The sequence below is a fragment of the Arthrobotrys flagrans genome, assembly GCF_004000055.1.
Source record: "Arthrobotrys flagrans strain CBS H-5679 chromosome Unknown unitig_0, whole genome shotgun sequence".
In the NCBI taxonomy this organism is placed as follows: Eukaryota; Fungi; Ascomycota; class Orbiliomycetes; order Orbiliales; family Orbiliaceae; genus Arthrobotrys; species Arthrobotrys flagrans.
Genome location: NW_027137550.1, coordinates 3,705,903 through 3,727,608, shown reverse-complemented (window position 1 = coordinate 3,727,608; position 21,706 = coordinate 3,705,903). Strand labels below are relative to the sequence as shown.

General features: G+C 46.2%; 5 protein-coding genes across 6 annotated transcripts; 3 read left to right on the top strand and 2 right to left on the bottom strand.

Moving 5' to 3' along the window:
• Window positions 1-1,534: 1,534 nt before the first annotated feature.
• On the top strand, window positions 1,535-5,044 carry DFL_004133 (uncharacterized protein; the record flags this gene model as incomplete). Of its 2 annotated transcripts, XM_067633177.1 has the most annotated exons (2): window positions 1,535-2,837; window positions 2,912-2,934. In XM_067633177.1, 2 exons carry the CDS (start codon window positions 1,535-1,537, stop codon window positions 2,932-2,934), a joined length of 1,326 nt encoding a protein of 441 aa, XP_067491372.1. The 2 variants fall into 2 exon arrangements, with proteins under 2 accessions (XP_067491372.1, XP_067491371.1); XM_067633176.1 differs by having other exon boundaries at window positions 1,535-5,044.
• A 1,195-nt stretch (window positions 5,045-6,239) lies between these two features.
• Window positions 6,240-8,300, top strand: DFL_004132 (uncharacterized protein; the record flags this gene model as incomplete). Its single annotated transcript, XM_067633175.1, has 3 exons — window positions 6,240-6,425; window positions 6,581-8,209; window positions 8,286-8,300. 3 exons carry the CDS (start codon window positions 6,240-6,242, stop codon window positions 8,298-8,300), a joined length of 1,830 nt encoding a protein of 609 aa, XP_067491370.1.
• A 3,454-nt stretch (window positions 8,301-11,754) lies between these two features.
• DFL_004131 (uncharacterized protein) lies at window positions 11,755-13,456 on the top strand (the record flags this gene model as incomplete). Its single annotated transcript, XM_067633174.1, has 2 exons — window positions 11,755-12,055; window positions 12,378-13,456. The coding sequence occupies 2 exons, from the start codon at window positions 11,755-11,757 to the stop codon at window positions 13,454-13,456; spliced, it is 1,380 nt and encodes a 459-aa protein (XP_067491369.1).
• Window positions 13,457-14,874: 1,418 nt separating this feature from the next.
• On the bottom strand, window positions 14,875-17,112 carry DFL_004130 (uncharacterized protein; the record flags this gene model as incomplete). The annotated part of the gene is made up of 7 exons (XM_067633173.1): window positions 14,875-15,229; window positions 15,296-15,396; window positions 15,521-15,886; window positions 15,966-16,230; window positions 16,295-16,361; window positions 16,650-16,830; window positions 17,104-17,112. 7 exons carry the CDS (start codon window positions 17,110-17,112, stop codon window positions 14,875-14,877), a joined length of 1,344 nt encoding a protein of 447 aa, XP_067491368.1.
• A 1,626-nt stretch (window positions 17,113-18,738) lies between these two features.
• DFL_004129 (uncharacterized protein) lies at window positions 18,739-20,368 on the bottom strand (the record flags this gene model as incomplete). The annotated part of the gene is made up of 7 exons (XM_067633171.1): window positions 18,739-18,850; window positions 18,949-19,069; window positions 19,181-19,668; window positions 19,729-19,807; window positions 19,881-20,013; window positions 20,087-20,138; window positions 20,271-20,368. 7 exons carry the CDS (start codon window positions 20,366-20,368, stop codon window positions 18,739-18,741), a joined length of 1,083 nt encoding a protein of 360 aa, XP_067491367.1.
• Between the last annotated feature and the right edge of the window lie 1,338 nt (window positions 20,369-21,706).

Genomic DNA, 21,706 nt, shown 5'->3' with positions numbered 1-21,706 from the left:
GGCAGAGGCGCTCGTCTGGTCCAACTAACCAGCTAATGGCAAAAAGGTTGTGGGCAGGTGTTTTCCTTCCTGACATGGGGTCATTTTTATGTTTTCTCTATTCCTTTGGCTTGCACGTTCGCCTGATAACAGACGACGGAAGAACCTCCATGTCGCCGAAAGGTAAGAGGGAAAAAAAGCGACAAGGACAATCCGTGATTGAAGACAAAAGACCAAAGAAAAAGACAGTGGCAGTCGATTCGATCCAGAGGATAATTTGATGAGCATTCATATTTTATCATCAAGAAAAGATCGAATCACGGCGTGCCTCCCCACCCACGGGGCACCAGTAATTTACGTGCCTGCCCATTTTTGACTGCGCTGACGACTGTCTCGACTTTTTTTGACTGGACTTGGTCTGAATTGGTGTATTCGAATGGAACCGGGGTACACCGACCCTTTTGACAGCTAACCCTCTGCCTAATACCAAGCTTAGTGGATTTCCGTTTCCCTGCCAGCAAATGTAATGTCGAATTTATAAGAACTGACGGGTCGAGGTTTACTTTTTTTGGGATTAAGAGCGCGTGGGAATTTTGGTATATACCACCACTATCAGGTCGGCTTTGGGACGAGCGATTTTTTCTTTTCTTTCTGTTGCCGTCTGTTGTTTTCAGCTGTTTACCGGCGCTCACGACAAACCTCAGAATTCTAGTCTTCGACGACGGGAAAAACATCACCATATCCTTCTTCTTCTTCTTCTTCTTCAAGGAAAAGAGGTCTAACCACGGCGACTCTAATATCATCCCATCCGAAGTTTTTACTTTCTATCCTTCGAGGAGAGCTCTTTGAGGTTTACACCCAAAGCTTCCAAGGTGAGAGCAGCCAAAAAGTGCGGTCCAATGGTCCCGCACCATCTTGCCGCCCAGGTTATTAACCACCTACTTCTCCCAGCCAGCGGACACCACACGCAACCCGTGTGTGTGTTCTATTCCCACACTCTTGCGCCTCGTCGCTTAACCCGTTGGCAGCGAACATCTAGATATAACCTCACGCCCAACCCACAACCCCACAAGGAAGAACAGCCCTTTTTTTCTTTTCGGCGACAAAAATAAAATAAGACAAGGGGGGGTATCCAAGCAGTCGGAAGAATAAGAAAAAAGGCTGCCTTGTCTTTCTGGCGAAGTAGATATACACTCCGACTTTTCCACTTCGTGTTTCCTCTGGAGGCCAGGCTTTCTTGCCATTCTTATACATACCGTCGGGCTTTCGCTTCGACATTTGGGCCCCGGCTTACTGAAACATCTTCTTACCTCAAATATCACGGGATTATATTTCCAACAAGACAAAAACGACTCAAGCTAAAGAGTACAATAGGCGCTGGGTAGCCCGGGATCAATTTCCCCAGGAAAAACTCCTTACGAATAGAAAAAGCCCGAGCTAGCTACTCTACGACTGGATCCCCTTACCTATCAACCCACTCCGTTCTCAACTGGGATTGAGAGGAGAGAAATTAACTTATATATACCCTCCCGCTCCGATACATTTTCAAAGAACAATGTTGCCACTTAGCGTCATAACCGGTGAGGCAGACGCAAGAAGAGCAGCTACGGCCGCATCTCAACTTCCCTCGGTAGGCGTCTTTGACGGTATCACAAATTCGCCATACACAGATTTCGAAGACACCGAAAGCGTTTCGAGTATACGGCATTCTAATACACCGAGATACCAACCACGATCGATGCCTTCTCCACCATTAGGATACGATGAGGGTGCTGCAGCGGATACACAGGGAGGAAGGAGGACGGCGGCAGCGACTTCTACAAGATTACATGGTTTGGGGTTAAATATGTTCAAGCACGGGTTGGAGACTAGTATTCCACCTGCAGGACATCGATCGAACCCTTCGTCGCCGATAAAATCGCCAGTGAAATCTCGAAGACGATCGGCTAGTTTGTTAAATAACAATAATAGCAGCGCAAGCGGATCACCAGCGTCGAAATATTCTAGACATTTCTCGAGCCAAGCTTCGTTTATGGAGTTCGGACCTAACCCGCCTATTTCGCCTACGTTGTCAGATACGAGGTCGACGCCAGCGCATAGTCCCGTTAAGGCTAAATTTCCACCGACGGCGTTCCATAGCCAGCAGAGTTCGGTATCGAGGGTTTCAGGATATTCTAGCGTTTCGAGCGTTGTGCAGGCTTATTCTGACGGAGTCAGCCCGAGGTCTGGGCATGTTAGCAATATGGATAACTGGACGGTGTCATATTTAAACAATAATAGGAAAGTGAAGGGACATAAAAGAAATGCCTCGAGTAAGAATTTGATTGTCGAGACACTATCCGAGTCGTCACAATCTGAAGCTGGGTCGCCGTCTTATACGCATATGGAACCGTCGAATGGCGGCGGTAGGGCAGTTTATCACTTCGACCTTACACCGGAAAGTCAACAAGATTCGTTCCCGAATTCGCCGCAGATTGATGATGCATCGCAAATGCGAGAGGTGGGACATCAGGGTAAGTCGGTTGCACCGATTTTACAGGCTAGACTGTCGTCGATGTATACGCTCTCCTCATATGCGGCGAGAGATACGGGGATGTGGTCAATGAGAAGCGCAGCTTGCACTTCCATGACTAGTATTGATACATCGAGGCAGAGGTATATTTCCACGGAACCGGACCAGACCGAATTGGAGGAGTTGGAGGAGATGATGAGTGGGATGGGTATGAAGGGTGGGATTACTATTAAGCCACCTAAGGAGACTTCAGTGGAGAAGGAGATTCAGATATTGATGCAGGAAATGTTGCAGGGACAGGATGTGGTTAGGAAGGGTGTAGACGGACGGGCGGAGATCCCGCCAAGTCCGCAATTACCACAGGTTGTTGAAGAGGAGAAGCCTAGAAGTCCGACGAGAGCGCCGTTTGATATGACAAAGACGGAGGACTGGAAGGATATTGAGAGATGGGCTGGAATTGGGTCGACGAGGGAATATCCCCGAGAAAGCTCAGTTGCGACTTATGAAAGATCGGAAATCGATGATGAAAGTATGCATGAGGAGGACTTTGAGCATATGGAAATGGAAGCTACGATGATGAGGATGTCGATGAGGAGCAGTAGACATCCGGCTGAATATGAGGGTCTGAATGAAATGCGGGCGAGTATGCCGATTCCAGAGGTCCCAAAGATCCCTGATATTGAAATTTTAACGCCGAAGCAACATTACACCGTACCCCTACGCGAGGAGCCAGAACCAGAGCCGGAGCCTGAAGAAGAGGTCAGCTTCGTCTCGGCTGTGTCAGCACTGACGGAAGAGGAAGAGGAAGAGGATATTTATGCAGACTGCCCGCTTGGTTACGAGATCTTCTTCAACGACCTTGCCGTTGTTGACGACGAGATGAAGTTCCAGCAAGAAGCTGAGGATGCTCGCATCAGAGAGGAAGAACTTGAGAGGGCTGCCGCTCTTCTGCTCCCCGACAGCAGGCCGGTTACAAAAGACGGCAGTCGACCAGGTCTCCCACAGCTCTCGCTCCTCGAGGTACCGCCAATTGAAACCCGACCGGGACGAGCTTCTCTCGATTCGCCAACATCCGGAGAGGAGAGCCCAATCGATGCCAAGGGCAAAGTTGTCGATTTCTCGCGCGCAGGAAGGCGCCATAACCTGAAGGAGAACGAGATCCGTGTCGAGGACCCCTCGTACTTGGTCGCCTTCAAGAAATTCCTCAAACCTTCCGTTCACTCGGATGCATTTATCTGCCGCCAAACCCGCTTCGACAGCTTCCATACTCGTAGAATTTGCAATGAACTCCCCCACGAATATCGACCTCTACCACCACCGCCACCAAAAGCTGCAGAGCCGGAGCCGGAGCCACAGAAATCACCCCGTGCAACTTGGCAATTCGATGAAGGCCCGCGGGTTTCAAGCATGACACCAGAGAAGCGTAGGGCCAAGGAAGTCAACGACGAGATTACTTCTAGACTCTGGGTGTTCATGGCGGCCAAGTGGCTTCATTATGGCAGAATTTTGATTAGTCCCACCCACGAAATCCTCGTCCAAGCCGCTCGAGAGAGACGAAGAAATAAGGCAAACGGCCCAATTCAAATCCGTCGCCGAATTTTAGATCTTGGTGGTGCCCCAGTTGCCGACTGGGGATGGCACTGTGCTTATGAATACCCTTACTCCAAGGTCTACACCGTAACCAGCCGACCAAAGAATATCAACATCGACAACGTCCCAATTCCCAACTTGGGTGTTGTCGAAAAGCGAAGATTCACCGGCCCATCCAACCACCGACATATCAAGGTCTCATCTCTGTGGAAGCTTCCTTTTCCGGATAACCATTTCGATGTCATCTCCGCTCGAACATTGCATACCATCCTGAAGCAAACGCCGCCCCCAAGACGTAGGAGCGAACGGCACCACCGTCTCAGCAAAACCCCTAGACTCGACGAGTACGCATTGGCGCTTAAGGAATGCTACCGAGTCCTCAAGCCAGGCGGTCACTTCGAATGGTCTCTTACCGACAGCGACGTTCTCCGTGCCGGACCAAATATCCAACGACTAGCTGAAGAATTCGCCAACGATCTTAATAGCCGCGGGTATGATCCTCACCCAACAGAGAAGTGGATTGGTAGACTTGGAAACGCTGGTTTTGTGGATACTAAGCGCGCATGGACTATCCTCCCCATGGCACCACCAGCGGAGAAGCCAAAGGCTAAGAGAAGACTCGGTGTTACCTTTGACGATGACTTCAAGGCTGCACAGGAGGAGATGGCAGCTGAACTTAAGGCATGGGAGGAACTTGGTATTGTTAAGGGAAACACCGCTGATGTGGCTGCTCTTAGCGGTATCGTAGGTACTTGGAGATGGGAAGAGTGGATGGTTAAAGTTGATGGAGAGAGGGAGAACCCAGCATGGAAGAAGGGGCTTGTGAACGGAATCACTGCTACTTTGGAAGAGGGTAGGGAGAATGGAAGTGGGTTTAGGTCTTTGGTTGGGTGGACGAGGAAGCCTACTGTGGCAGAGAAGGCGAAGAGGGACAAAAAGTTGGCGAAGAAGACGGCTGCTTGAAGTGATCAATTTAATGTATATGCATGGATGAATGAAGGGAAGCTTCGGTTTGGTTTGGTTTTTGATATTATTTTATGAGATATGATGGAGTTTCCTTTCCTTTCCTTTCCTTTTATTATTATTATCAGGCGTATTGGGGGGGATTCTTTCTTCTTCATCTCTTTTTCCTTTTACTTTTTTACATCCTCACCCTTTCAACTTTTGCAACATATATAGATGACACCCGCAAATTTCCTTTAATTCATAGGTTTATCACTTCAATAGCTGACGCTCTCCATTGATTTTATTCATCTTTCATTATTTTTCAACTGCTTTGAAAGTGTTTTCTGGCAAAATATACTAGACAGGGGGGGTGTTTTTCTATCTCATTTTTTGCATGTACCATATCCTATATGTATTACCAGTCGGGTATGCCTGGAATACCTGACGATTGAAGCATCGTCTACTCTACTGTATTCGAATTGAAACATTCGCATTTCGAGATATTTCTTAGTCAGCCGAATAACGTGCTTCGGCATACCTAACCTCTATAGCTCTAAGAAATTATAAGCGTAAAAAAAAAAAAATTGAGAGAGGACCTTCCGGAAATTACTTAATAGTAGGATCCTAAAGCATCGATCCGGGCCTGCCCAATGGTGGATATGTCTTAAACCCAGCGTGTGCTGGCGCTGCATAAAACAACCAATTCCATTGCCTCGGGCGGGTCGCTTTCAGCTGAAAGCAAAAGAATTGGCCGGGCCAATTGTTTATGATTTAGCCATGGCAGCTGGCAATTACTGGCAGCTCGGGCTAGTCAATTTCTAAGCAAATGCAAACACCCCGCCAATAACATACCGAAACAACCAGCCTCCTGCAGTTCTCAATATAATTTTTTTCTACGCTCCCTCTTTCCTCCCTCTTACTCTCCCGTCTTCTCCTTCGTCGTGTTCGGCGTGTATAGCTATATACTATACTAATAGCACTGCACTGCACTGTCCCTTGTAAGTACTACTGAATATCTACTCTGTATCCGTCTGGGTAATTCGCTGTGTGCAACGTGAACTAACAACATCCCCAACACATCCGACAGTCCATTCGCCTCAACTTAACCTCGGAACTCCATTCCTCAACGTCACTCCACCGACGACACCTCAATATTTCATTTACAACCCTTGCAATTCAATATACCATCGAGTTTTAACTCGTAGATACCATCATGTCCTTCCTAGGAGGCGCCGAGTGCTCCACCGGCCGCAATCCGCTCGCTCAGTTCACAAAACATGTCTCGGACGACAAGTCGCTACAGCGGGACCGCATGGTCGGTGGAATACCCGGCGGTCCTGGCATTCAACAGGGCATAAGGAGTCAAGGTATGGTGCAAGGTCCAACGGGTGACCAGCAGGTACGTGATACAATACTACCCGAACGAGCACGGCTTGCAGCCTACGTGCGACGACAAACGGCGACGGCGATGGCATACAAGGCCCCCGTCGCCCGACTAGCCGTCTATTGTAGTCACGAGCGTACTAACAAATCCATCTGCGATGGTGTTTACAGATGGAGCAATTCCTTATGCAGGATCCGGCAGCCCAGCAATCCGCCGGTCCGTTCCAATTCGATGGTATGCGTGCCGAACTAAATCACATGCCTGCCAGCCAGGTCAACTGGGCTGCTGAATTCGCCACTATGCCTCCCGGTGAAGACCGCGCACAGTTGGAGGCTGCCTTCCATGCCGCTCAAGCGAAGGGTGAACCCTTCAACCCTGCCGAGTTCGCCGCCTTCCAGCACCAGCCCCACCAGCATGTTCATACCCCTCAACCGGACCTCGCCGCCCCCATGAATGCCGGAAATGCGTACTACCCACAACGTTTCCAAGGCTACAGTATGGGCGGCATGTACAGCGGCGGGTTCGCCCGACAAGCTTCCCAAATCCCCACCCATACTGTTCCAGAGACCGCTACCACTGCTAAGGGTAAAGAACGAGTCGTCGAACTCACCGACGAGGACTGGCAAACCCAGTTCAAACAGATTGAAGAGCAGCAGCACGAGCCGGTCGTAGACGAAGATGCGCAAGCTAACCGTGCTATCGAGGAAGAACTCGAGAAGAACGGTGAAGCCATGTTCTCGGACTTCGAACCCCTCTGGGACGGAATCCAGAAGGATATGGAAGCCAACGGCGTTAAGGTCGACGACTGGAACTGGGAACCCGGTACTCTCCCCGGCCAACCTCCAAATCTTGGTGAATATCTCTTCGAACAGGAAAATCCATATATGCAAGTAGGTAATCCCTTTGAGGAAGGTATAAGACTCATGGAATCACATGGAAACCTCTCTCTCGCAGCATTGGCCTTTGAAGCGGCGTGTCAGAAGAACCCTAGCCACGTTGAGGCTTGGGAACGCCTCGGTGCTGCACAGGCACAGAATGAAAAGGAGACACCAGCTATTAGAGCGCTCGAGCAGGCATTGAAGCTCGAACCTAACAATATGAATGCATTGATGGGTCTTGCGATCAGTTATACAAACGAAGGGTATGATACTACTGCGTATAACACGCTTGAGAGGTGGTTGAATGTACGCTATCCGGATATCACATCGCCTGCTGTGGATAATCCGCTTGATAGACTAGCTATCCACTCGAGGGTTACAGACCTGTTTATCCGAGCGGCGGTGTCAGCTCCTGAGGGAGCAGCATTCGATTCAGATGTTCAAGTTGGGTTGGGTGTTTTGTTTTATGGTGCGGAGGAATACGATAAGGCAGTGGATTGTTTCAGTTCAGCATTAGAAAGCGATTATGATGCCAGAGACAAGAACCATTTGTTATGGAACCGACTCGGTGCTACACTCGCAAATTCGGGGAGATCCGAAGAGGCGATTGAAGCCTACGAGAAGGCTTTGACGATCAACCCTAACTTTGTGCGAGCGAGGTACAACCTGGGTGTTTCGTGTATTAATATTGGATGTTACGAAGAGGCTGCGCAGCATTTGTTGGGGGCGTTGGCGATGCATAAGGTCATCACTGATAGGGACGCGGCGGAAGCTCAAAAGATTGGGGTTGATGTTACGAGGATTGAGCATAACCAGAGCACGAATTTGTATGATACGTTACGACGGGTGTTCGGGCAGATGAATCGACGGGATCTGGCGGATTTGGTGGCGAATGGGATGGATGTGGATGTTTTTCGGAAGGTTCGTATCATTTCATTGTTGTTGTCATTGTTACGCAAAATAAAAGGGAGAACAATTGCTAACATGGAGATTATAGGAGTTCGAATTCTGAAATGGCAAATTGGAGCAGCGAGTGCAAGAACGGGTGCTGCCGGCCGCTGGAGAAGATGCTGGACGAGTGGTTTCCGAGGGATGGGCCTCGATTATTTGTGCACGGCAAGAATGGGCGGGATGTTTCTTCTATCGTTACATGAACGACGTTCTTTTTGACAGCAAGCTGCATTTAATTTAGACCTTTCACGATATCTGATTTAATTTATTATTATTTTTTTAACCATTTCCTTTTTTACTTTATATAACATAGGTATATCGCGAGTTCGGGTTTTAAGCCTCTGAGGAGGTTTGGTTTTTTCTTCTCTTCTTCTTCTTTTTTTTTTTTTTGTCGACCTCTGTTGAGATACGTATTGCCATGCGTGCGCGTGCGTGCAATGTAACATGTGTATTATAATGTGAAAAAAAATGGAACGTGCTATACCTGTGCTGAGCATGAGAGGACGTGCCTTCGGAACCACGGAGTGTGAAGTCGCGTGCGGGTGACGAGGTGGCTTTTTTTCTTCTTCCTCGGGGAAGCGAATATATGCATATTCAAAGAAGTGGAACCGCCGGTTCGGAGGCCAGGTTGCATAGTACATGGCTCGGTATGGAGTGATGCTATATCCAATGGTCTGATATACCGACCAATTTAGAGTTATCAGATCAATCTATGATATGCGGTGGCTGTTTCGAATTCTCAACGGACCACAAGGGGTACTTGCATTGCCTTTGAGGCGGACAGTTTGATATTCGTTGGGGGGTAATTCCCGTTAGCTAGGATTTTTGATCAGAAGGAAGGGTGGTAGCAAAATCATGAGATGATTAACGAGGTGACATTTTTTCTCGATTCTCTCCTTTCTTTTTCTCTTATTTTATACTAAGTACTATCTATACCTATGTAGATTGAAGGGAAAGCTCGAAAGGAAATGGTCTAGATCTGAACATCACGTCTATGCATGTGGAATGTTGGCAAACACGGTTATGTTATAACTAACAGCTCTAGTACTTATCCTCCCCAACGTTAACGACGTACGACGTGTTAGTGCGGCGTTTGAGTTAGTATACACTCTCCTGGCGTTAATACCAAAGTAAAGTATGCCGAATTCGAAGAGTAATATATAATAATGGTTCCCGTTAGCCGTAAATATAGTGGAAGCCGAGCTACCGAATGTAGCGGTGGTCCCCGCCGTTTGTTGGTTGGTTAACGCCCTCCATATCCACAGCCTGGGGGCCATGGGTCAATTTAGTGGAACGACTGCATGTTAAGTAAGCTTGTTTAATTCTTGTGATGAAAAAAATGAAGGAAGGGGCTGAAGGAAGACGTCGAAATCGGGGAAATGATCGAAAGATCTTGAATGATTCATTGGACGGATGCACTGTATGTATGAACATAATGTATGTACTCGATCGAAGGGGTTGTGGAAGTTGCGTCTCACTATCTATAAATCCAAGCTTTTTATCAAAACTAGCGAATTATATTAGTTCTGGGATATCGGCTGCGGCATCCGTTGGCCGCCCAGGCCCATGCGTTATGCATATGCATGTACGACGCATGGGAAATGGAACATTCGAAGCTAGAAAAAAGAACTCGAGTCGAGTTAAATGAGAGATGCGGAGAAGCTTGTTCCTATAAGCCCACTGGGCTATACGTCTACAGCCTTTGGCCTTCTTAGGCAATATTTTGGCTACAACTGCAGGGTATCTTCCCAAGGCTTCTCGAGCGAGTTACTTTTTTGGTTACTTAATTTAGCTTAGGATCGAAAATCCAGGTCATGTTCAGTCCTCAGAAGAAAGAAGAAAAAGAAAAGGAAGCATTCTGAAAGTCGGTCGGAGAGTTCGAAAGTTCGAAAAAAAGGTCATGTGCGAGGATCTTCTCAAACGGACAAACAAACAGGAAAGAACCCGTCGTCATATTTTCCGGGGGAAGACATCGGTGAGCGACAAGTATCAAATAGAAACAAAAAAAAACATGTAAGGGAGAAAAATCTGCCTTTGAGGTCACAAGATGCAAGGAATGATCACCCCGAACTTCGACGATAGGTTGGTTGGCTGTGTAAGTTGTGTATGTAGACGCTTTGCACATCGTGTGAAATAGAGGGAAGAGGGTCAGCTCTAGGCTACGCTACCAACAACCTTGCGCTTGGATGGTCCCTGCAGCTGTGATTTGCGAAAGGAAAAACTTCATGCATGTGGTCTTTCCTTTTTTTTTGTTGAATCAAATAACATCATTTTAAGACTCTCTTTCTGACGGCCATTTTGGCGGAATGGGGTAGGCGGATCGAAAATCAAGGTCTGGGAGTATATACCTAAGTGCATGCATATAGTGGAGTGGAGTAGATGAGAAAATGCCAGATTCCCTTGCAAGCTTGTACCATACCGACTAATAAGGGTGGGGGGTTAGGAAGTTAGTGAGTAGGTTGGAGACGAGGTACTTTTGGGGTAGACGCATCTCATCTAGCTATGTTTTTGAGTCGAGGAATAAGCCCGTTCGATGGTGCGCACAGAGACCGACAGACTACAATATAGTTCCATGATATCATGATATTGGGATTGATGCTTTTCGATAGCTTCAAGCATCAGTGTTTCTCAATAGCAAATCAAACCACCCTCCAATTAGTTTTATCTCGAGACTCCAAACTCCGGTATCGATAATCCGGTCAGGTAACTCATTTTCCCCACCGGACGGCTGCTAGCTCCAAACCTGGCTGGTGAAACGACGCAGTGATAACGCAGCCGTAGCACAGTATAAAGAAATGAAAGAAAATTAAGCCGTTGAGCACATCTATAGCAGCAGATTTGTATCACACACATTAGCTGGCTTACTTAATTTGTATTTATCCTTTTCCTTTTCTTCCAGCTTGGTGTTGGAGTCGTTACATTACCACACCTGCCGTGCTGCCGCTGCTTGTTGTCTGGCTTCTCCTGAATGATTTATATAACCTGGCCTGGTCGTCTTCCTGCCTAGGATATACTTGTGCTTATACTTGCTTTATAGGCTCAAGTACTTGCTTCCTATTCCTAAAAGTATTTCTTTTTTTATTATTATTTTAATCTTGTGCCAGTGTGGAAAATCAACAGATAGGCTTAGAAGAGGGAGCCATTCACGCCACTATCAAAACAGCCTCCCACCGACTTCGAATTCACCTTCTTATTTACTTATTATACAGACGGCACTATTAGGATATAAAAGTCCTGGATTGTACATGTGCATGAATCCAATCCTCCGACATCTTCACTAGATTTTAGTTAATCACGTTTCGTCTGGGCCATTTTATCAATATCGTCGTCATTACTGCGAACTCGCCGACTGACAATTCGATTCTCGCCTTTGTTCGGTACCTCGTGTCCTTTGTTTCGGACATCAGCAGCTAGGCTAAGCTACCGCCGTGACCACCCATTGCTCAACCACAAGCTAACTACACATAACTACAACTGCAACTGTGCCTCAACATCCTCCATAATAGCATGACCAGATGATGCAGCCTTCGATCCTTGGTCCTCTACCCTCTGGCACCCCCCATCCCTCAGCTAATGCTGCTTCGGCCTCTGCTGCTGCCACGGCCGCCGCTGTTTCCTTTATCCCTGAACGGACCCCAACGTTCGCCCGCCAGAGAGCCTCTCAGCACGCCAATATGGCCAATAATCACCCTGCGCAGCCCCCATCGCACCACAACCACCACCGCTATCTTCAGTCCCAACACCCTCACTCTCACACTCGCTCCGCCGGTTCTGACTTCATCCATGTAGACAGGTCCAACAATCGAAGGATGGCAGGTAAGACTTTTTCTGCTCCGTCTTTACTGATTTCTCTCTTATCCCATCCGGACTTCCTAATCCTTCTTCAAATTTATCTTTTCAAAACGTTTTATCTTGCTTTTCGCATCCTCGCCTACTCGGCCGCGCCTGTTCCCTTAAACGGAAATCTAGGGGCGCGGAACATTCCTACTATCGTTATCACTGAGGAATAACACCCAGAAAAACATATATCCTTCTCATACACAAAGAAAAATATATATAATCGAGAAAACAAAAAAAAATACATTATACAACGAGAAAAGAATATAAAACTTACTCGTCATGATTACTATTTCTATAGCTCCCTCCGACCGCGTCGACTCGTGGATCGAAGTCGCTTCTCAGCCTTCAGATAGCTACACATCTTCGAGTTCCCCTGAAGATCCCGTAATAATCAGCGGTCTCCAAGTACAAAGACGGAAAAATCGCTCCCGACGGCGACGAAACTCGACATCTACGGCTATTCCTGCTGCTTCTAGAGCTGTAGAAAGCAGTGATGAATACGGTGAGGACGGTGAGGACGACGAGGAATTAGATGGAATCGACCTAAACGCGATAGGCAGCATGGGAAGCTCTATCACCGATCCTTCACTAAGCGAAGGCGAAGAAGGGTCATCGGAAGAAGAAAGTGATGAAGATGATGAAGGCGAGATTCAACCTGTAGCTGGGCTCTCGTCATATGTGTCGGCACCTCAGCGGCCTCAGAACAATTTTAGGACATTTTCTCGAGATCCGCCACAGCCCGATCATGATGCTGCGCTGAGAGCTAGTCTGTCGACCTTACTTTCATGCGCCGCTGGTGTGGGTAGTGCTTCAAAGCCGAGGCCAAATGAACGCATGGGATCCATACAGGAGCACGTTCGGCCGGCTACAATTCCGACCTTATCCCTAGTCACAGATTCTGAACGAGAGGCAATGATGTCTCGCCCTCCACCCCCGCCGCCGCCGTATCGTCGAACGGTACATAATCCGCCACCACAGACTCCACTAGAGCAGAAACGACCTGCTTCTCCCAGGAGATCGAGAGAGGATACACAAGCTACAAAGCATAAGTCGAAAACAAAGACTCGACGCTCAACTAAGGCCACACCTGCTCCTAATGCTACTATGGCGAGCGCTATGGCTTCGATTTCTGCTTCCAATATGACATATCTTACCCTCGCTGTTTCTGCCGGCGCTGTTATCATCGTTAGTGCCATCAGCTTTTCGGCTGGATACGCGCTAGGGAAGGAAGTTGGACGAAGTGAAATGCTCGAGATTGGAAGTTCGGGTAGTGATATTGTCAAGCGTGCCGCCAGCGGGACGGTTGGGAAAGTCGGTGGCAGGATTGTGATGAGCTCGGGGGTGAGCAATGGGCTCAGGAGTATCACCGTTGCTTGAAGCTTTCTTTTTTCGGTGTCTAACTTGCTTTTAACGGCGGCATTTGGTGGGCGGGCTTTTCTTGATTTAGGTTTTCCTTCTGTTGGATGTTATCCTTCTGTTGGATGATTTCTTCTTTGCTTGATTATTTACATTTCACTTTGTGTTAAGTTCTGACACGGAGTCGGCGATGCTGATGGCTGTTTTTTCCCCCTTCCTCTTTCCCTTTTTCTTCTTCTTTCTTTGGCATGAATGTTAGCCTGTTGATACAATTTTTGGTTTGGTGGGCTCCATGGGGGGTTGATGGAGCGCCAAAATGATATCACGATGGACCTATGTTTCTCATGGCGATTGTCTTGCTTCGTTTGGCTGGGAGTTCTTTTTTATCTTTTCTTCCATTGGGAATCCATCCTTTTCCTCTACGTTTTTATAATCAAATATCCTGTCATCTTCTTTCTCGGACATTTAATATCAAATTTGAAGTTAGTCCTTCATTATTTTTCTCTATTCGTTTGACTTTTGAAGGTCGCCTCCCGTCTCAATTTGTGATAAACCTATGATATCCATTCTCCACTATGCTTGCACAGAAAGACTTTCTTGTTGGTGCTTCTTTTTCGAACTTCCATCTTTCCTTCCTTATGGTCACCCCAGCCAGATAAGATTATGAGAGGAAGGGAGGTGGTGGTTTGATCGGTACCTTTGAATTTACCTCGCGGTTTTGGATCTCTACCTTGTTATCTTGTTTCAATATCACATCTCCACGTCTCCACATCTCCAACTTGGATTTATTCTTTTAATCGGTCTTTCTTTCTTCTCTCTTTTCTTCCTTCTTTTTCTCCTTTTCTTCCTCTTCTCTTCTTTCGTTTCCCTTACATCTATTTGGTCTAGGTATGACGGGAATAACTTGTGTCATTTAGAACTTTTTTGTTCTTGGTAGCAGGATGTTTTCGGGTCACGGAACAAATATAGATTTGGGAACCGGGGGCGAGGTGTGGTTATGGGTTCTTTTTTCATTCTTTTTTCACATTCTTCTGAATCAATTGAATTAAGTCTTTCTTTAATAATATTATACTGATTGAGTCGTATTCGTATTCGTAAGCCAATATCGAAGTGGGTAATAAAAGTCTGTCAGTAATAGGGATGGTATATACAGCAGATCCAAAAGGAATGTACGCCCAGTGAAAAGTATAAAAATATATAAAAGTGAAAGGGAAGAAGATTATAAAAGAGAGAAGAAGAAGAAGAAGAAGAAGAGTAAGAAGAAAGAGGGAAAAAGTAGAAATAACTTAATAACTCCGTAGCCTTGGGCTTCTAATATAGAATACCCTTAACAATCTTTGCCGTTTAATACCTCCTCACGGCCCATATCCATTTCATGCATAAGCAAATAAGGAAAAGTAAGTAAGTAAAATAAAATAAAAAAAAGAGAGGGAGTAGTTCTATGTCTCCGGAATCTCAACCTTCATCCTCATAACCTCCAAAATATCAGAAATACTCAAATTCTTCACGCAATCAGCAAAGTCTTTCTTTACGAGCGGTGCAAGCGGTTTATTTCCTTTCAGGTAAATCCAACCTACTCCTCCCTTTTCACCGGCCATGACCATCATACCGGACATAGCGTAGTTGGAGTATGAAGGTGAGTGCATGGAGGAACAGATTGTGTCGATTTCGATGGAGAGGTTTGTGCAGATTTGGTCGAGTGGGAGGGAGGTTGGGGATGTGGTTGGGGAGAAGGGGTTTGAGAGGGTGCTGGCTGCTGAGGAGAGGCCGAGGAGGGAGAAGGAGATTATTACGCTGTGGATGGGGGGGTTAGTATATTTGGTTCTTTGTTTGAATTTAGTATCAGAGGGGGTGGATTACACTGCTGGTATTGTGATCCAGCTCATTGCTTGGAGAAGTTGGAATGGTAGAAGAAGCATGAAGAGCCATTTAATCTGAGATATGATAACAGTATATGGCAGCTATAAATTCAAAATTCGTTTAGCACAAAGTTATCAAGAAACTGCAATGATATCTAGAACCTGGGTGAGAGGCAGGACGGGTGCTGACCTGCCAAAACAAAAATCCGTTCTAGAACCAACTTACCGGCATACTCTCACTCATCAGCCCTTCGCACTTCCCCAAAATCTCATTCAAAGTCCCCAGCTCCTTATGCAAAGTACACGCCAATCCCCCTTCAAGCTTCCTCTCAGAATTCAATAAATCTACATAACTACCCAAGAAAGATAAGATTTCCAGTGGAAGGTTTTGATGTGCCACCAGCACGTTATGACGTTCTTGTTCTTTCTGGCGTTTTGTAATCTCTTCTTTGGTGAAGAGACTCGAGAGCCATAATGCTGGTGCAGCGGAGAAGCGTTTATTAGGGACGGCGGGGAGACCCTTTTCGGGGTCCATGGAGGTGTAGAGTGATTGAGAGACTGAGACTTGGGATGGGGGTCCACGGCGGGCGAACTATAATCGTAAGAGACGACATACCGTTAACATTTCTGTCTCCTTCCAATTCTTATCTTTCGTAATTCTTTCCCCTTACCGTAGGTAAAAACCCAACTCTCGCCCTAACATCCGGCCACTCGGTCCCGTACTCCCTCCTCACATGATGTTTCAATGCAAACGCAAACCCTACTAACAACCTAATAGCAGAAGCTTTGGAAAGTAAATCCTCACGCAACTTTTGTTCTACCTGGATTTGTGTCGGTGGAGGGACTTTTGGACGCTGACGAGGTCCATCAGGGACGTTGCACCATATAAGACGGGCTAAATTGCGGACACAAATTCTGAGGCGAGACCATTGGTTTCTTAAGTTTTTGAAGTTAGTGGAGGGGTATTTAATATAGAAGTGGGGGGGGGGGTTAGATTTACCGTGCATCTTGGTAACGTTGGTAGCTTACATATAATTTGAAAGCTATGGCGATGCTGGCTACGATACCTATGTTGGCGTATATCCGGTTAGTCATTTTCTCCTTTTGATTCAATTCCCCGTCTCCCTGTAGACCTGTAGTTTTCTTTCGATATTTTTGTTGTGGCAGGAATCCTCTTCGAGACTTTCAGCTTCGAACAGTAGTAAAACAGATAATCCGTTCCACTGTCGTTCTCCTTGCAGGAGCTCGAACATTGGCAAAGCAGACTATGTTCCCGAGATTTCTTGAATGGGAAACGCCACTACTCCAGGGCTTATATATTTCTATACGTTCGACCCCAAGGTGGGATCACTTACCAAGTACAGGAACCAGTCCTTCATCTACTTGAAGGTTGTAGTGATGGAGATGAACATATGTAACTGCTCCTGCCCACAGCCCAATAATCAGGAGACTGGGTATAGTCGCAAATATGACACCGCTGCGAAGCTTGAGGGGGTCTGGTAACCTTGATGGTTTTGGGCCCTGATCTTCAGACTTCTAGAGTTCAGCGTAGGAATTATCAAGTTAGAAACAATTGTCCCAGTATTTTTTTTCAGATAGATATGAGCTGGGAGGAGGGGAGATAAAATCAAGTAGAATAGAAAATGACAATATCCCATATGGAAGTTTCTGAGAAGCAAAAGAGAACGGTTTTGGAAAATCTATGAAGAGGTTAGGATACCTCCTTGTCCATATTGAAACATCCCTAGACGATGATGATTTCAAGGAGAAGTGTTCTTTTCTTTCTTTCTTCGGGGTGTTAATATTTACCTTCTTCATGCTGTATATATGCATTGCCCAAGCTAGTTTATGCTTTAATTGTTCTTCTAACTGTGCTTTGACGCTTTCTCGCAGAGCTGTAGCTGTCAACTTCCTACAGAAGAAAGAAAGGGAAAAAAGAAGGGGAGGTTTCAAAGTCTCGATGTTCTGATACCTTGGGGTTTGTTATAAAGCAACTGTTGACGGAAGGGGAACAGAGGGAACAGGCAAAAAAAGATAAATCACCGTTGAGGCCAGCTCTAAAACAGGTTGGATTCGAAGTTGAAACGCTTAGTTCAAGCAGGGCAAAGCTGTGCCGGTCTGGAACGTAATAGAGTGATCGAATGTGAATTATATATATAAAATAAGAATAGACTGCTCCCGCCAAAATCCCATGACCACCGCAGCTCAGCTGGACGGTACACTATTTGCTTTCACCTTGCCCATTACCTAAAATCCGTAAGAAAAAGAGATGGATGGGATGGATTCTGAAAACTTTTGACAAGAATAGAGACGTGATATGACGGCGCGGTCAAAGTATATGTACGTCCTCTGCCCATATCCAACATTGCAAATGTTAAACTTAGTGGAACAAGCTTGCATACATGTAGGTAACGGGTGTCGGCCTGCTGGAATGTCTTAATTGGCACGCCGTCTTCGCCAGATCCTTCCAACATCAACCTTTGCCGAACGATTCGCCAATTTTCAATCCAAGCCATCCAGGATGTTCCCATCTCTCAATTACTGCTCTAGCTCCATTGAATGAGTCGAGCGTTTGTGAAAAAGTCCTGGTTGAACTTGCAGGTTGTTACGTCTTATGCAGCAGATATAACATAAAGCGGTGTTGCATTCCTGTCAGAATAGGCGCCCATGGGCTTGTATTGTTCTGCACCGCCCTTTACTTGCACACCGCACTTCGAGGCTAAGGAATTTAGTCCTAGAAATTTGGCAAGTGTACCTGCAGAAAAGGGTATACCCTTGAAAAACTTAATATAAAGTTAATGTTATACACAAGGATTTTTTGGAACTGGGCGCGAAAAAAATTAAGGATCGATTCTATTGAGGATGTCCGAATTTCAGTCCAGCACCTGTTGGATTTTGGTGGACATTGTTGGATTGTTACTCGACAACACGATGCAGGTGCCATAAGGTTTCTTAAACATAAGCGCCTGCATTGTTTCGCGATATCGGGCAGACGGCCTTATTGTTCAGAAGGCTTAGGAACGAGTCGGCTTATTTCCTGCAGCGCTGATTGTATGAGTCCGTACAGATGGTCGGAAAGTACGGTGTGGCTAACGGTTCGGTATCTTGCAGGGTTGACAGCTGCTTGCTTTTGAGCTTGACAGATAGTGATACAGTCTTCGCGATATTAAAGCGCTCTAGAAGCGCTTTCGAATACTGCATGTATTGAAGTGCTACCCGTGAGGTCATGTGCCATGGTTTTATTTGCTGGATGCAATTGTGAGAACCTGGTTCATAAGTAAACTAATAATGCTCGTGCTATTATATATCGGCATTCGGATCTCTACATTTCGTCTTTTCAAACTCGATCTAATTGAAGGGCTAAGACCACCAAACAACAAACCAAAAGACTTTCAGGTCTATAGGTATTTATAACCATAGCCTCATAGCTCTTGCATAAGGCTATCAAGAGCTCCCCTCTAATCTATTCCTATACAAATCTGTGCTCAAAGCTTGCAGACGTCTTGCAGCTTGCTCAGGAGTGATATCCCTCTGAGGCTCCGCCAGTAACTCATATCTAGATATGACATCAAGTCAGCATCCCTACCTTTCTACATGTCGCCTAGGGAATAGGCAACAATAAGCGATTTCGTTATCATTGATTATCTTGCTTACCCGACTTGAAACTTCTTGACCGTGGCGCTTCGTAGTAACGGCGGCAAGAAATGGAAATGTACGTGATTCGCCGCATGTTCTTCGTCCGTACCTCTCAGCGGCGCCTGGTGAATTCCCATACCTGTTGAGTATGTTAGCATACTTCTGATATAGTTCACCATCTCCTCGATGGACTATATGTACTCGTAGAGTCGGCCAATAAGAACAATTGGGGGGATTCTGCTCCACTTACTATACGGAAACTTCGTCTCAAACAAATTATCATATTTCGTCGTAATGACGCTAATTATCTCCGCAAAGAGTTCAACGTCCCTCTCGCCTTCTAATTCTAAGATATTCTTGATACACCTCTTGCTGATCACCAGCGTCTCAAACGGCCAAAACGCCCACCATGGGCAAACAGCCAACCAGCCGTCATTTTCGGCGACTATTCGTTCTTTTTTCTCCAATTCAACGGCGAGGTAGTCACAGAGCAGGCATGAATTGTGCTTTTGTTTATACTCGATCAAGTTGTGGAGTTCCGCGGCTGGTTCCTCGGGAAGATGACTTGTAGTCCAGGCTTGGCAATGCGCGTGTGGATTACTACAGCCCATGGATTCTCCCTTGTTTTCGAAGATTTGGATATAGCGGAATGGGGTATTCTGTTGGACATCGCGATAGAGCTTTTGCCACGTATTGATGACTAAGGATATTTCCTTGATTGACATGTCCGCTAGTGTTCTAGGGACAGTCATTTGTTAGGCACCCCATATCAACTAGCTTAGTCACAGATCTTCATACTGATTATGTGCTGGGGAGAAGCAGACGACATAGCATTTGCCTTTTACACCCTCTGCCTTGAGCAACAGTGAGGATTTGTCTACAATCCCACCCATGTTAGTATCGTTCAATTGTATTATAGAAAAAGTGCAATAGTACTAAGCATTGCTAACCTTCGGACTTGGCGCTTTCATAATCATCTTGGTCTTCCTTAACGGCGGAGAAGTCGTTAACGAAAATAAAAGTACCCTGGTAATCTGGATTCTGAGCTCCGCCAGATCTTTTATTCCTGGGACAGAGATAGCACTAAAGCGAGCACAAGCTAGGGTATGAGCTCAAGTCGATCCCAACATATGCAATTCTTGATCGAGATCCTTACTCCGGGATCGTATTCTGGGAGTGTATTCCGACTTGGCGATTCCTCTTGGCCACTAGAAACCATGCAATCAAGTCAATTCTACAACTAGATCTTGGAGTAACGGGAAGTTGCGTTGCCACGCCCCCAAAATACCACAAAACGGGCTCTCCAAGAGTCCCGAAGTATGGTACCGAGAGGAACTTACCGCCAAGGCCGCTTTGTTCGATGTGGGGAGACAAGTATCCAGTTACCCCTCAGTGGGTTATATCGTCTGTGCGATATGTCGTCCAAAACGGAATCCATTGGAAAGTCAGGAGAAGTACGATGTAATGTTGCGGCCGTGCCCGTCAAAGTTATTGGATTAATTTCGAGGGAGAAAGAAAGGGGAAAAAAAGGATCTGATATCCTTAGGAAAGCTAGCTCAACAGATCTGTAGTATGAAACCAAAAAAAATTGACAACGGTACCGCCGAAAGGTCCACAGTCTATCCGTAGCAGAAGAGAATTATTCCGAGCTACCCTGACTAACATCGAATGTGGTAATTCCGAAAGCACCAAACCGTGCCTGCAAGTGTCCGAGCTACCAACTCCCGATCTTGCCCTGCTAGTTCCCGCGCGCACTTTGGATCCGCCAGGGTCTTCAATTAATTCGATAACAACAACGTCATTGAATTATTTTTTTTTCCAATCGATTTCCCCTGCCTAGATTGATCGAGCGGATCTGATATCGATCAGGCGTCCACCCTACGAAGACCAAAACCACGCTTTTTTGCAGTTGGATATGTTGTTATTCATTGTAGTTAGCCGGTGCCTAAGCAATATACCCATAATATTGGCGCGAAGGATATCAGAATTCGTATTAGCCATGGCCAGTTGACGTCAATTGAGTGGGTTATCATTTCGATGTTATAAACTAGCAGGGAACCGATATGGGATTTAAAACGGCTATATAAATTTGGGCCAATATATTTGCAGCAACAACTTCGAGCGATTTTGTGACTGGAATGCGTGTATGGTATGTCCCCTTGGATCTAGACCATTGTGCTTAGGTTTCGAAGTAGGGCTGTAACCTGGGGGAGGTTGAGCATGATTTCATGCATTTGGATTCCCCTGGGAGCAGGTCATCTGGGGATGGTACAGTAAGGATCAGCCACTTCGTTACCAACAATTATATAGGTAGGTATCCGCTGTATCATAACTAGAAGCCTATGGTTGTTGAGATTTCCTGTATAGTAACCTTAGACTAGTTGACGAGGTGCATTTCGTTTGCGTACAACATGTTAAATCTCTTGTGTGAGAGGACATCTGGATAGGGGTTTGTTTTAAAAGGTATTAAGGTCCGTATGCCCGTTGACAGATCAAGGTCGTCGTTCGGCGGAAAGGAATAGTCGTCAACTTATATATTTAAGCAAGGAGGAGATTTGAAACTGTACGTTTGCAGAGACCAGTGATGCATCAACATCCTGGTTTACCCCAACGTATATAGGAAAATTAATACTGATAAGTTAAGCGGGGTGCCGGTATCCGACTCTCGTCTAAGTTCCTTCGAAAGTTAATTTTGAATTCTAGGTGTTCTAGAAACTAAAGGTGGACGTTAAGATAGTCTTGAGATGACACACTAAACATCCGGATGTCAGTACCG